This window comes from Nycticebus coucang, chromosome 7, assembly GCF_027406575.1.
Source record: "Nycticebus coucang isolate mNycCou1 chromosome 7, mNycCou1.pri, whole genome shotgun sequence".
NCBI classification, from domain to species: Eukaryota; Metazoa; Chordata; class Mammalia; order Primates; family Lorisidae; genus Nycticebus; species Nycticebus coucang.
Window position 1 is genome coordinate 48199287 of NC_069786.1, and position 15856 is coordinate 48215142.

Consider the following 15856-nt stretch of genomic DNA (forward strand, 5'->3'; position numbering starts at 1 on the left):
GGGAAATTTATTGCATTAAATGCTCACATCCAGCAATCAGAAAGAGCACAAATCAATAAGACTTATCTCAAGGAGCTGGAAAAGGAAAAGAAATCTAATCCCAGACCTAGCAAAAGAAAAGAAACAATAAAAATCAGATCAGAACAGAATAAAATCAAGAACAAAAGAATCATTCAGAAGATTAACAAAACAAAAAGTTGGTTCATTGAAAAGGTGAATAAAATTCTGATGAATCTGGCTTTGGTCAGTGCCTGATAGAAAGAACAATCTAAGAGCTATCCTTTAACTTAGATTAAGTAAGGTTGGTCTTGGAATAAATGCAAAATCTACTTCCCCCACCAAAGAACATGTCCTTCTTACTCAAATAAGTCCTCTGTTAACATCACGTTATTCCCATGGATTTCAATTATTAAAACAATAACTGTGAGAAAAGGGAAGTGCTTTGTAAAAGATCCTTATACCAAAACACTGATGGCATGGCCAGAATGCTGGGGCCCAAAATCTGAATACAAGTAGCCCTTTCCTATGCTACCATCTTTGTTCCACTTACCATCTCATTACTTTACCCCCAAGCACAAATCTGAATGAAGGTTGGTAGAGATTCTTGAATTGGGGGAAAATAGGTGAGATACTACCTAGAGCACAGTTTCTAAAATTAATTGTATATTCTACTACTTGGGAACCTGATTAAAATGAAGACTCTGATGCAAGATTTCTGCTGATGGGGCCTGAGGTTCTGCATTCCTTAGAAGCTCCTAGGTAATGCAGCTGCTGCTGGTCTGAACTGCATTTGGAGTAGTAAAGACCTAGAAGCCAACAAGACCAGATCTAAAGGCAGTTATAAAACAAAACAAGGCCTAAGTGAGTACATGTTAACAGAGGTTAAAACCTTTGTTAACACTGATAAAAATCAAGAACAATAAATCCAAAGAAATAATGATTTTAAGTGACCCACTATGCCCAATTACCAACCAACAAACACTACAATATTACAATATTAAATACATATGAACTTTTGGCTTGTTGTAAAGAATGTATTTAGCTAGAATTGACAGCATAGCATATTTGTTAAAAGTCTTGACCCATGAGTCAAACAGCCTGGGATGGAATCTGTTCTCTGTAAATTACTTTATCACTATAAATTCATGTGGCTGGTAAGTCACTGAATTTGTAAAACCTTCTAAAACTATAAAACAAAAAGTCTCCACACATGAATCTTTATATTCTTAGTGTTGGCATTAGCCAAAATGCCTGCCTTTTAAAGCAGTTTTTATAGGAAAAACTATTCTTCAACCATCCCAGGTAACTACATTTGTATAGAAGCAGTGATAGCAAGAAATAGTTTTATAATTGTAAATTCTTCAATTTAAAAAATAATTTTATGAGTTTTGTAATGTTTCAACCAGTTATGAGAAGAGAAAAATTACCTCAAGAACATGCATAAAATCTTTAAATATTCGTTTTCTTTCAGATTCTAGAGTTATGTCCTCAAATGCTGGCTCTTTTACAAATCTCTCCCGGATCTGAAAAATTCAGAACACCAAGAAAAGTATACCAATATGCTTAACAGGAATTATCACAGCAAGTGAAAACTGTGATAACCCAGTTTCCTTAAAGTGTATTATTTACTTTCTTCAAAAGGTGAAACCATTCTTAAGAAACATTCCCAAATGCAAGTCACAGTTTAGTAACTTTAATATATTCAAAATATATTAAATACACTCTAAAATAACTGTAAAATGGAAAGAAATTAAAAATATTTTTATTTTTCAACTGTAAGAAGACAATTCTTTAGAAAATTTAGAAGTATACATACATCTTCCCAGACAGCATCCAATTCTATTGGAGGAGCAGCTTGTTTCAACATACTCTTAAATGCAGATTCTTTTCGTTTCATCTTCCGAGCCTCTTCTTTTTCTCTTTCACGTTCACGGGCTTCTGCCTTTTCTAGTAACTATTAGAAAATCATATCTAATCAGTTAGAATAGTATAATTAACTCCTGTTAATTGAAATAATTTATTGTTCCAAATTTAGAAGTATTTTCACATCATTTGCAAGTTATGGGCCAATTTAGCTACAACATCAGTTAATTCGAGCAAAGAAGGCTAATATCAGCCTACTATCTATATTACTTCTTTTACCTTGTGTGAAAGACTACCTACTATTCTATAAAATCCTACTCAAAATTCCCTTATTCCAATAGCTTACAAGTTAAGATACTTTTAGCTGAATAAATTAAAAATTGTATCACTAACCTAGTTACAGTAATAAAAATTAAACTTACACTATTGAAAGCCAATTTGATATTTCCAGCATCTAATGTAGTTGATCTTTTAGTTGAACTGATTATTGCCACAAAATCTTCAAAAGTAGTATTTACTTCGACAACAAATCCTTTATCCTAAAAAAGAAATCCTATTAATAACATAAATAAAAAAATACAGTACTCACTTAAAATATGCAATAGGTTAACAGAGAAAAAAAGTATACTTATTTACCTTAAGAATATCCTTTATTATCTTCTTCTCATCGTGATAACGTGCTTTAAGATCCTCAACATAAAACTTGAAAAGATCAAGTGCAGTTGATCCTAATGAAAAAACTAAAGAAGTCAAAAGCTAGCTCTAACCAAAGAGCTGCAATTACTTTTTTGTTTATAAAACAAAAATAAAATGAAGTATCCCTCCCCCCAACATAACCACATTCCCCTTTGGCCCATTTCAACTATTATCATAACTATAAATTAGGAAAGAAAAGAATCTCACCAGGCTGACCAAGCATATTGGTGAATCTAATGTCAGAACTTATAGTTGGATATAATTCCATCCAAGATGACATAGAGTGTAGCTGCCCATGTTCATGTAATTCATCTAAAAATATCTGGGATGGGGGGGGGAGAAGCAATTATATTTGAAAGTGACCTTTAAGTACTTTAGAAATAGGAATGTAACACAAAAATACATAAAAACTTTGCAATATATGTAACTCTTTTATCAATATTATATCAAACATATTTAGGTACAAGGAATATTTGATATTTGAGGAAGACCAAAACTGCCTTTAGGCAAAAATAAATTTTGTCCTTCCGAGAAAAGGACCATTAAAACACTACATTATCTTTCTAGGCTTTCATTTCCTGTCCCTCAAGATAAAACTCCAAAAAAACGAGGTAAAAAGCTAATTCAAAATATTAGATTTTGCCTATCTCAAATGATGAGGTTAAAAAAGAAAGTATATGCATGTCTCCTTTTGGGGGTGAGGTGGAGAGTGCCTTGACTTTTAGATTATCGGAAGTAAAGTGCTTTAATGATGACTGTGACTGGTTCAGTGCCTGTAGCTCAGCAGCTACGACGCCAGCCACATACACCAGAGCTGGCAGGTTCAAATCCAGCCCAGGTGTGCCAAACAATGACAACTACAACAACAAAAAAAGCTGAGTGCCATAGTCCCAGCTACTTGGGAGGCTGAGGCAAGAGAATCACTGAAGCCCAGGAGTTGGAGGTTGCTATGAGCTGAGATGTCACGGCACTCTACCCAGGGTGACAGATTGAGGCTGTCTTAAAAACAACAAAAAAGAAAAAGATGACTGTGCCTGATCTTCCCCCTACCCTTGGAGGAGGGATTCTCAACCTTGGCACCAATGACATCTTAGGAGACCTAATCATTTTATTTTATTTTATTTTATTTTTGGGGGGACAGAGTGGTAAGGGGAATGTGTCCTATATGTTGTGTTGTAGGATTTTTTTTTCTCCTTTTTTGAGACAGTCTCCCTCTGCTGCCTTAGGGCACAGTGCTACGGTGTCATCCTAGGACACTGCAATCTCAAACTCCTGGGCTGAAGTGATCCTCCTGCCTCAGCCCCTGGAATAGCTGGCACCATAGCTGGCACTGTATCACAATGCTGACTAATTTTTCTATTTTTTTTTTTAGTAGAGACAAGGTCTCTCTTTTGCTCTGGCTGGTCTCAAACTTCTGAGTGCCAGCGATCCTCCTAGGATCATAGGTGTAAGCTATGATGCCTGAATGGATTTTTTTTCCCCCGGTCTTGCTCTGTCACCCAAGATGGAGTACAGTGGCATGATCATAGCTCAGGCAGCTTCAAATGCCTGGGCTCTAGTGATCCTCCCGCCCCAGCCTCCCAAGTAGGTGGGACTTCAGGATCATGCCACCATGCTCAGATAATTTTTCTTATTTTTCTTGTAGAGACAGAGGTTCTTGCTGTGTTGCTTAGGCTAATCTTCAACTCCTGTACTCAAATCATCCTCCTGCCTTAAGCTCCTGAAGTGCTGGAATTACGGGTGTGAACTACCATGTCTCACCCACCTGTAGGATGTTTAACAGCATATTTGGCCTCTACCCACTAGATGTCAGTAACATTTCCCCCCCAAGAATGACAATCAATAAAATCTTTCTGGGTTGAGTACCACAGCCTTCGCGACAATTTTCCCCCATCTTCTTTCTTTTTGTACCCTTATATGTTGTTCACATTATAACTTACTCACACATATACCCGAATTTGACCTTTGAAGATTTCGTTTAATTAGACACCCCCTATCTTTTCAATTCTTTCTTCATTTTCTTTCTCTTGACTGTTTTTCTTTTACCCAAGGGAAGTCTTTCTCTTAAGCTGACTTGAACTTTACCTTATTAAATATCTGAAAGGTATGACTGTATCTGTCTACCTTTCAACTATTTGGCAACACTTTTGCTTAACAGCAGTCTTCAGCCCTCATTTCATAAAACTTCTTAATGTTTTGTTACTTTAAGGGGTTCCTCTACTCCAGGGTTTTCTGAAAGAATCATCTGAAGGACTAACAACAAAAAAAGAAAAATAAATAAAAGAAAAGAATCCCCTCTTCCCAGATTGTTGTTAGGCCTTGCCCCCAAAATTTAATTCAGCAGGTCTGGTGTTGGGTTTGAGAATTTGCATTTCTATAACTTTCCAGGGAACACTTGATTCTGTGCATCTGGGGTTGGAGGGCTGCTGCTCTATCTTAAAAATCCTTCTTGGCTTCTGAGATACTATATATTCCTATGAATGGGAACTACCCAAGATAGTACCTACTCTTATAACATCATAAAAATTGAGATTATAAATGTAAAATGCGTAACAGTAAGTAATCAGTAAGTGCTAGCTAGTATTATAATAATTATTGAAATGGGTAATCTTGTGAGATACAAAATGCAAAATACCCATTTCTCCATGCTTCTCACCAGCACTGAGAGAATGAAAGTGACCCTTGAAGATAAAAATGAGCTACCAACTACAGAACATGGACTCTCAGCTCCTAAATATGGTATTTAAGGTATTGTTTAGATCACTGTTTATATTATTCAAGCTCAATAACCACATTAAGCTAGAAAAGACACTTTATTACCTGAAAAGATTCCCTATTTTTACGCTGTCGTCTTCTTTCTCTCAGCAGACTCTTCTGTTTTTCTTCTTCTTCTTCCTTTTCTAAAGCCCGAATGTGTTCCTCAAAGCAAATTAATGCATCTTCTTTGTCCATGTCTAACGTGTTTGCAGTTAAAAATTAAAATGTCAAATATTAAAGAATAAAACATTGCACTAACCCCCTAAAAATTTTAAATTCACCTTTTAAAACCACTTGTATTTAAACTCTTGTATGACTTGTAATTATCTAAATACCAAAGTGTTAAGAAAACATCACTGATACCTTATTAAAAGATGCCCTGAACCATTCACGAGATGAAATAAAAGGCATGCATATCAAAACTAATGAAAATAAAATTGTTATGACAAAACCGGTTTGGAATATCATAACTACCTCAGCATAAAAATTTTCAAAGCACAGAATTCTGGGCCCTAACAAAAAAACCCACTGAAGCACAATTTTTCAAACAGGCAGTCTAGAACAGCTATAAATTTTAAAAGGGACTAGGTAAATAAATAAAAAAAAAGCATACTTGGAAAAGCCTAATGAAATTCTAGTACACTTTTTTCTTTTTGGAAATCTATAAAGTAACTACTGCAAGAAGATGGCATGAACATAAGAAAATAATTTTGTTCTTACCACGTTACATATAAGGGGCTAAGCATAATTTCCAGTTATATACCTCTGATTCAAGGGTTACCTAAGAAAGCTAAACTTTATTTCTGACACAGTATTTTGTCCTGACTCACAAAATTCAATTGAAAAGAAAAATCCCATTTGAAAATAAGTAATGTACTTATCCAGAAAAGAACAAAACAACTGTGTACAATTCAGTTAGTGGTTGCATGTAACAGACGAAAATAATTCTTTGCTGCTACAGAACACTGTTTAAAACTGTTTCTCTCATGTGTTTACTATTCTTACTTTGTAACTCTTCATCTTCTGCAAAAGTTGGATTATCCATCAGATACTGCTGGGCTTCAGACCAAGTAGTAGAGTATGTTACATTAGCCATGTTGTCTAGTATGTTTTTTAGGGCTTCCCAATTTCTCTTTCGCAACTGCTTTGCTTGTTCCTACAGCAGAATTATGAAAATATTCTTGGAAGTTCAAAGAAACTAAGATATCTTAAGTTGCAATTAGTGTAGGCTTCTTTACATTCTAATACTGACCAAATTGCAAATGTAAATTCAGATCTTTAAATTTCATTTACTTTCAATAGTCACACTATTCACTTTGTCAATGCTCTTGCCTATCTTAGTATTTACTTTCATTTTTTTTTTTTTTTACCTCTTCCAAAGAATCTGGAAATGATGTTTTCCACCCCCCACACTGTAACCTCTCTTATATGTACTACTAGGCATATACAATTTATAACTAAATGTACTGCAGACAGAAACACCAAGGTCCTTGACAACCTTCAGCCATATTCCAGTTTTTGACATTTAGCTCCCTGAAGACTGGATAATACAAAATTTAATAAGTGAAACAGACATAAGCAAAATGTGTTTTAGAACCTTATTCTGTAAGTTCAGAAACAACTGTAGTTTCTTGTAATGAAATCTTAATTGCATAAAAAAAACCCTGAATATTTTGAAGTCTAATGATTAAAAAAAAAATTATCTTATTTTTCAAAGCAGGCATAAGATAGCCAATTAGTGACAATATAAATAACAGGTAGATAAATCAGTACCCACTCCATCCATGTTAGCACTTACTATGCTAGAGGAAAAGGATAAAGAAACTTATCGTAGAAGCTACCCATTCTATCTTTAAACCTTACTTCTAATAAATAAATCTGCTATACCACAAACTGGATAACCTAAGCAACAAAAATGGACAAGTTCAGAATAAAAAAAACTGTTGATTTATAAATAAATATCTATAATACAAATACTACCTTTTCTTTTTTTGAGAGAAAGAATAAAACATCTTCATAGATTTCAAGGCGATCACGTTCTGATATTGCATTCCAGACTTCCATTTCTCCAAACATTTGTTCAGCTTTTCTATTTGTTAGAAAACATTACACGACAACAATTTTAAGTAACTTTAGTATAAAATTCAATTGAAATTTAAAACCATAAAACGAATACTTTAAGTTCATAATTGCATTAAAAAGGAAAACTCTTGGATATTTAAGAAATAGAATAGTATAGGTCTCTATTCCTCCTTGGTGATGGGGGAATAATTTCCACTGGGCAATTCTTTGTAGTCTTGACTATTTCTTAGGGAACCAACAGAAACTAGCAAATTGCCTACAGAACTAAATTATAGGTTTTTCCCTGGAAAAGTGAGAGAAATAAAGAAGCGCATAGGCAAAATAACGTATTGCAAACAATATTAAATTACCCACAATTATAAATAAGGCAATCTAAAATTAAGAATGCTACATAAAGCAATCTTTAAAAATTCTATGCCTACCTAATAAAAATAGCCTATATTCTATTCTATCAATATAAAAAACTTCAACGATTTTATTAAGTAAAATGGAGATGAACTTGGTCATGGAATCTTTTTCCACTTTTTCCTCCTCTTTTAATTTATAATTAAGTCTGTAAGTTAAATCTCATATTTAACTACTGATTTATCTCATACCTTATGAAACTGCCACATTCATAATTATCTGTCTTTATTTAATGAGCATCTACTTTAGATCAGTTACAGTGCCTGGCAAAAAGTATGACACAAACAACAATACAGTAAACGTAAGAAACCTTACTTGTATCTTGTTGTGGAAGTCATTTTCTCATGATTTTCAAGAAAACGCTGAAAGGACTCCTTAGCCTCTTTGTATTTTGATCTTGCCTCTTCTTTTTCTTCTTTTTCTGTTTGGACTTTATAGGCATTAAAGGCCTGCTTTTTTTCACTCAACTTTGCTAAAGCACTAAATAACAGAAAATACCATGAGAATAAATAGGCGCAGGAGAATTAAATGTCAGTGGTTTGAAAAAAGTAATACAATTATTTTCATGTATAAATTAGGACAATTTCAAAAAGATAGTATTTGGTATCCAATACAACAGAAGTCAGTGATGTGAAAAGTACCATTTTCAACAATTTTAAATGTGATAAGCTTGCTATGCTCAAAGTGAATAGTGAATAAAAAATTGAAGTGTTACCTGTATCGTGGATCATTAATGATCATTTTCATAGCTTGTTCCCATGAAGCATTGGATGGCACCCGCTGAAAACAATTTAAATGAAAAATTGAATAGAATGGTAACAGGAAACCAAGTATTATACTCACTGCAAACATCAAGCCCTTCAGCTTTGCAGGAGTTTGAAAAAGTTCTAAAAATAGTTTTGTATTGAAGGCAAACCAGTAATATGCCTATATAGACTGAAAACTGTAAAATTTAAACAAAGCATGAATGCTTTTTTGTCACCCTACTGACTAAAAAGGTAATTATTATGAATAAAAAGTCTTAAGTATTTAGGCAAAAATGTACTAGTGTACCTTGTATTGTGTACCTGGTACACAACAGATTTTTGTTGAAAATTTCATAAAAATTTTCTTTAAGAAAACAAGATCATTTAGTTGATTTTCAATTATACAATAGTTTTTGAGATTAGTATTTTCAATAAAGGCATAAAGGTGTTGATAAAGAGTAACCACTTATTTTTTAGGTAATTATTATACGTCACATAAAAATGTGTAATATATACTTCATCTTAAACCAAAGGGTGAGGAGCACTAAAACAATCTATTAACATACATTACCTTTTCTTTCAACAATTCTTTAAAAGCCTGCTTTGCCTCCTCCTTTGTATTCCAAGTGTATGTCTTTTTTGTTGGTTGGCTTTCTTCCTCTTCTTTTTTGGGAGTAAAACTAAAGAGAAATTTGAACATGCTATCATAACTTAAATAAACGTTTCCGTCATTTGGAAACAAAAAAAAAAGCATTTATTTTAATGGCATATTACTTAAATGTTTGATATAGAGCTATAATTTGGTAATTTTGCAATAAAATCTTTTATATGAACCCTAAAAATGCACTTATCGGTAGACAAATAAATAAAGGTAATAGTTTTTCTAAAATAATTGTTTTTAAGATTTTACAAATGCCAAAACAAACATTTAATTCCACCAAACACTAGCTCCACTAGCCTATAGCTTAATACTTTTAAATGGCTTATTAATCATTCAGTGGTTTCATATCAGTGGTATAATAACTAAGCATTTAGACAAGTGTGTGTAAATATAAATCAGATAAAGAGATCAATCTGAATCAGGACTGGCAAACTATGATCCACTAGCCAAATCCAACCCGCTGTTAGTTTTATAAATGTACTTTTATTGGAATATATACATAATCACGTGCTTTACAAAAGAACCTCCATGGCTCATCACTTCAAGTTTTATTTTCATATGCATCATATATATCTATTAGTACAGAAGGCCTAATTCCTTGAGTTCACCACCTTCATATGTTGACCAGTTTGCTACAGTCCCTTGTGTGGTCAGTCAACTTACAGAGGTTCTTCTGGATTATGTTCATGACTAATTCTGTGCTACCAGCTGAACTGAGTTACCATACAGACACGGTATGGCATATAAAACAGAAAATTTCCTATCTGGTATTTTATGAAAGAGTTTGCTAAAACATGACCTCAAACAAAAAGAATTTACACAACCAAAAATCGCTGACTTGTTCAGAGGTTTTTTCTGAAGTAAAAAAATTCTATAACCCTTACATTTCTTCCTATATGAAGTAGAACAGGAGGAGAAAAACACTTTCAGCAGAATGCTTAGAGGAAGAGATACTGCAGTAAATACAAACAACAAAAAAATCCAAGTACAGGTATATTCATAGCCTATGAATCAAGTAACTTCATTGGGAAATCGATTTAAAATTGTCAAAAAAGTACTGTAAAGAGCCCAGCAAAACTCAAAAGCTACAAATATTTCAATGAAGCAATTGTCTGATTCCTTTTCTGAATGTATTTATGTTTGTTCTTTACAAGGTTTTTTGTTTCTAATCTTATCTTAAACATTGTTACCGTTACTAAATTTTAAGTCTTTTTAATTTTGTGAAGGCAAAAAAATGGAAACCTAATTAACACATGTATATGTAAAAATAAAAATTAAAAAACCCCCAGCAAATTATGTTTTCATAAACTAAAAAAAAACAAAACCAGTCTCTATTGTAGCAATGAAAATCAGAGCTTATTATAATGACTCATGTATATAATAAAGAAATGCTGGAATGAAAAAAGCAGAAAACAGATTATTATTAAAATTATGAAAAACATATTTTTGTTTAAAAAGAAATTAAGTGTGAAAAGATGCAAAAGAACGTAATTTCAGAAAGCCTGAACGTCTACCAATGGAGGAACACTTTAAATTTCTAAACATCAGAAAAAATTATAACAGTTTTCACTTTGGGAAACTGACATAAGACAACAAACGGTTATAAAGAAAGGTTGAAGAATGAAGGCAATATACTTAAACATTAAGATGAACGATCATGTTTAGATCATGAGATTACGGTTGATATGTAAGTGTATGCAAACTGTAAACCTTTACACAGGTTTACTTTATCAGAAAGCTGTACAAATTTAGTTCCACTCTGATGACATTTTTCTTACCCTGGTGTTATCTTTATTTTTTTGTCTACTTGATTTTGCTTACATGATAGAAAAATAGTACTATTTTAATTTCCATTTCTTTATGACTGAGTGTCTTTTCATGTACTTCTTGGATAACTGTATTTCCGTCTCTATAAATTACCTTCTCTCATCTTCAATGCATTTTTTCAACCTAGCCTTTTTTTAAAATTGATTTGAAGACGGTAGAAAACAAAAAATAAAAAATAACCAAAGAATAAAAGGATTTTAGTAGTCTTGTTAGCAGGGCTACAACTTCCGTAGTTTATCTGTTTGTTCAATATCTAAGTATATAGTACCCAGCCAGGTACCGTGGCTCACACCTATAATCTTAGCACTCTGGGAGGCTTAGATGGGTGGATTGCCTGAACTCAGAAGTTCAAGACCAGCCTGAGAAAAATGAGACCCTTTCTCTACTAAAAACAGAAAAAACTAGCGAGGCATAGTGGCGGGCACCTGTAATCCCACCTACCCAGGAGGTTGAGATAAGAGAATTGCTTAAGTCCAAGAGTTTGAGGTTGCTGCAAGCTATGACGCCATAGCACTCTACCCAGGGTTACACAGTGAGACTGAAAAGAAAAGCATATAGCACCTGTTTGCAGTGCTGTGCTGAGCCACAGGGCAGATTGAGGTAAAAAAATAAATTATTAACACTGATACTTCAGTTGAAATATTGATAGTTTGTTAATCATGGAATTTTTCTGCACCGATTTTGACTAATTTTGCACATTAAAGATATCTTTAAATATTATCTTCCTTCCTAAGGTTTTTGGCACTCTTTTTAAAATTTGTGCCACACCCTATCCTCAGTTCTACTTTCAAAAAATTTAGTACACTAATTTTGCAATGGTTTGATTGCATGACCCACCCTCCAACCTCTAAAACTCAGCCTCAAAACCGATCAACTGTCTACAGGCTTATGTTTTGATTCTCAAAAACTTTTTTTTTTTTTATTTTTTTATTTTTTTTGTAGAGACAGGGTCTCACTTTACCGCCCTCGGTAGAGTGCCGTGGCGTCACACGGCTCACAGCAACCTCTAACTCTTGGGCTAAAGCGATTCTCTTGCCTCAGCCTCCCGAGCAGCTGGGACTACAGGTGCCCGCCACAATGCCCGGCTATTTTTTTGTTGCAGTTTGGCCGGGGCTGGGTTTGAACCCGCCACCCTCGGCATATGGGGCCGGCGCCCTACTCACTGAGCCACAGGCGCCGCCCAGATTCTCAAAAACTCTTACATCTACTTAAACACTTAATGGTCACTAACTAAACTGGTAATTTCTTTTACTAATGAAATCTGGTACTGACTTTCAGAAGACAAGTCTTTAAACTTACTCAGCTACAGTTTCCTGTTTAGATGTTTCTTCTCCAGTATTACTAGATACTTCAATACTCTGATCCTGAATAGCAGGGGTACTAGTAAGTTGTGCTTGTTCCTCAGTTGAAATAGTTACTGTATTTTCATTATCTACAACAGTAGCAACAATGGAAGTAACTTCAGGTTCAGGAACAACTGGAACACTTCCACTGACAGTATTAGAAGCAGAAGTAGAAGCACTGGCATTGGCTGCAGCAGCAGCTGCCGCTGCAGCGGCTGCAGCAGCCACAACAGCAGCTGCTGCTTCTGCAGCAGCCATGGTGCTCATGGTAGTCGGAATTTCTGTTGTAGGAACTGGGGCTGCTGTTGTTGTGCACTCTTCTTGCTTACTACACATTAAAAAAAAAAAGAGAAAATTGGTCATTTCATTATTGTAATCACAAAGCTCAATTAAATAAATTTTAAAATTATCCATAAAACCAAATAAACAAAAGAAACAACTGAAGTGGAAAAAAGCCAAGGATGCCAAACTATTAAGTCATTCAAAAAATTAAAATCACAAATGAAATTGTATGGCTTTGACTTAATTGAATTAACACTTGCAGTAATGTATTAAAAGCATTGATAGTCTGCATTTCTAAAGTCCAGGAACTGTTCTCATTTACAAAATGCCCAACTTATCAGACTGTATCATTTCATTAAATTTGACCTTTATAAAAGATTTCTGTAAGAACTTTAAATTTCCTCCATTTCATCCATTAAAAGGAAACTACGTAAAGAAGATACATATACAAATTTCATCCATTCACAAATCAACTCAAACCAAATTTTGAACTTTTCTATAATACAGTCATCTTTAAAGGATATAGTCCAAATTCAAATAATTACTGTCTAGGTGTGAAGCACCTTCTTGAGTAAATAAATATCCCTCTGTAACTTCTTTTCAACAAAATCTGGCAAAGACAATATCCGGCCTAACATGTTAAAATAAGTATTTTGCAAAGAAAACTGAACAAACATAAGAATGTGAAAGGAGAGAGCAAATTTGTAAATACATATTGATTTCCAAACTGCTTACCTGCTTTCTTCGGCTTTGATCATTGCTATTAAGAGAAAAAAGAAAAGTCATCTACTACAAAAGTTTATCATGAAAAAAATTTTAAAGGAGATAAAGAAAAGGATCATACAATAGGATTTAATTTACCATCCTAAAAAAATAAAGAATAAAACCACTTTTACAGAGCAAATGCTTGCTCCAAAATTCCAGGGCAATAATTAAAAATGAAAACAAATTTAAAAGAGAGCAGTTATTAGAAAAGCTTATCCCATGCTGGTGCTTTCCCAAGGCTGCTGCTGCTGCTGGCTACTGCAACAACTCCCTGAAAGTATCTGCATAATTCTGGAATAGTAATTTCCCCATGGATGAGACTAGTTTGATATGTTTTTAAAGATATTAAATTCCAAATAGAAGCTTACTATGAAATTTCAGCACATATATACTAGCATTGACAAGTAGATAGATAGTAACGCACACCAACTATTTGCAGTAGGGTTATATCAGAAATGAGCTTGATACTTCATAAATGAATAAACTGGAATCTACCTATCTACAATATTATTAGCCAATGCTAGTACAGATAATTTAAATTGAACTTTAAAGATGTGCACTCGATATTTCAGTTTTTTTTTGTTGTAGAGACAAAGTCTCACTTTACTGCCATGATGTCACAGGACTCACAGCAATCTCTAGCTCTTGGGCTTCCGCGGTTCTCCTGCCTCAGCCTCCCGAGCAGCTGGGACTACAGGCGCCCGCCACAACACCCAGCTATTTTTTGGTTGCAGTTCTTCCAGTTCAGTTTAAGTACATTTTTCTTTGAGGATAAAGAAATAAAATATTTTTTATTCAGCATCACTAGGGAATGAAGTGCTCCATGAGTAATGATACAAGCTTACCCCTTTATGAAAATGTTCTTAAGATTTTAAAGGAAAACGTTTCTGAAAATGTTTAGGATGACAGATAAAACATAATTAAGGAGTCATCATCACTAATATGACTTATTTTTCCAATAAGTCATATTAGTGATGACACAATATCTTTTATTCTCTCTTTCCTGCTAGTTGTCACTCCACATTGCTATCTACTTTATTAGCTCCATTCTCCTATAATCCGCTTCTTCTAATCTGGTATATTATGACATTAGATGATATTAGAAGTGAGAGTAAAAACCCAAATTTTTAATTCTTACTCATTGTTTCTGCTTTTTTAAGCCCTGAGTTTTATATAAGATAGTAAGTATTTCTAGATTTTCAGGAGTACTCTGAATAGTTGAAGATGCTGAAAAATTCTTTCTTTATAAGTGAGGCATGATATTTTGATTACCTTAATTCTTTTAAAACAGAAGGCAATTTGCAATGTTATGCAAAACAAAATCAGCATTAAATGTATAGAGTTTGGTACTACACTAACAAAATGTAAACTGATGCAAGATTCAAGGCTGTCTAGTATCCACCACTGCAAATTGAGTTAATACAAATGTTCCATATAATGCACCAACACAGTGGAATTTAGAAATTTTTTAAGTGAAGTCCTTGTTCAATTTTCAGATGATGATTTTTAAAAAATCAAATCACAACCTTAAAAGCTACAAGCTCATTTATAATATAACCCTTAAATGAAAGAAATTCTTTAGAGATTTTTCACTGCAGATCTATCCACTCATGGTTAGTGAACATTAGTGACATATTCTAAAAATGTTAAGTATGACAGAAAATGAATTATCAAAGCAGCTCACCATGCAGGTTTGATTTTGTAATAAGACTTCCAGCAACAATGGTATTCTGGTATCCTAGTTTCAGTGGAATCAAATCAAATAAAAATCTATTTAAAATCTATAGAACTGAGATCTAGAGCAACAAGAAAATAAGAGCCCATAAAACTGTTATACCATTTAAAATGTTCTAATCATTTAATTAAAAAAAAAAAAAGCCTTTGAACAATCCTATTCAGGAGGAATTATCTCAAAGTCAACCATATATATGTAAAAACTTACATTAAAAAATATTTTTTTCTTGTTTTACCTTCGAGATCCTCAAGTTCTTTAGGTTTGGCCCAGCGGGATTCTTTTGTTTGAGAATTATAATAGTAAGGCTTTCCAGAATCAGATTTATACTCCTTCCAAGGGCATTTAGACAAGAGTTGCTAAAGAGAAGAAAGCTTTTAGTCAACAGTAATATATTTAGCATAACTGATCATTCAACATAGCTGATAAATAAAATAAATATGCCCTAATCTACTTGATAGTCCCTGATTTAATGATTTCATTAAATATCATCAAACTATACAATTCTAAAATTTGGGAGAGGACAGTAATAATATATGCTATTAATTATTGAATAATTGTAATGTTGTTTGAACATATTATTTAATCTTTATAATACTACAAAATATGTAACATTATTCCAAATATATAGACTACTTGAAAAGAGAAAGTAACTTGTTTAAGGTAATAGGACAGAACTCAAAATCAGTTCTATCTG

General features: G+C 33.4%; 1 protein-coding gene across 8 annotated transcripts in view; it reads right to left on the bottom strand.

Moving 5' to 3' along the window:
* Positions 1-15856, bottom strand: part of PRPF40A (pre-mRNA processing factor 40 homolog A) — a 50950-nt gene that overhangs the window by 6917 nt on the left and 28177 nt on the right. For 2 of the 8 annotated variants that reach the window (XM_053598252.1, XM_053598248.1), the window contains exons 8-22: positions 15398-15518; positions 15112-15165; positions 13398-13422; positions 12337-12708; positions 9121-9229; positions 8519-8583; positions 8119-8283; positions 7297-7405; positions 6322-6472; positions 5380-5513; positions 2767-2881; positions 2500-2603; positions 2286-2402; positions 1817-1954; positions 1428-1523 (exon numbers count right to left, since the gene is read on the bottom strand). In XM_053598252.1, the coding sequence (XP_053454227.1) occupies positions 1428-1523; positions 1817-1954; positions 2286-2402; positions 2500-2603; positions 2767-2881; positions 5380-5513; positions 6322-6472; positions 7297-7405; positions 8119-8283; positions 8519-8583; positions 9121-9229; positions 12337-12708; positions 13398-13422; positions 15112-15165; positions 15398-15518 (1875 nt within the window). The remainder of the gene's footprint in view (positions 1-1427; positions 1524-1816; positions 1955-2285; positions 2403-2499; positions 2604-2766; positions 2882-5379; positions 5514-6321; positions 6473-7296; positions 7406-8118; positions 8284-8518; positions 8584-9120; positions 9230-12336; positions 12709-13397; positions 13423-15111; positions 15166-15397; positions 15519-15856) is intronic. The other 6 variants (XM_053598249.1, XM_053598247.1, XM_053598254.1 and 3 more) reach the window with 3 other exon arrangements.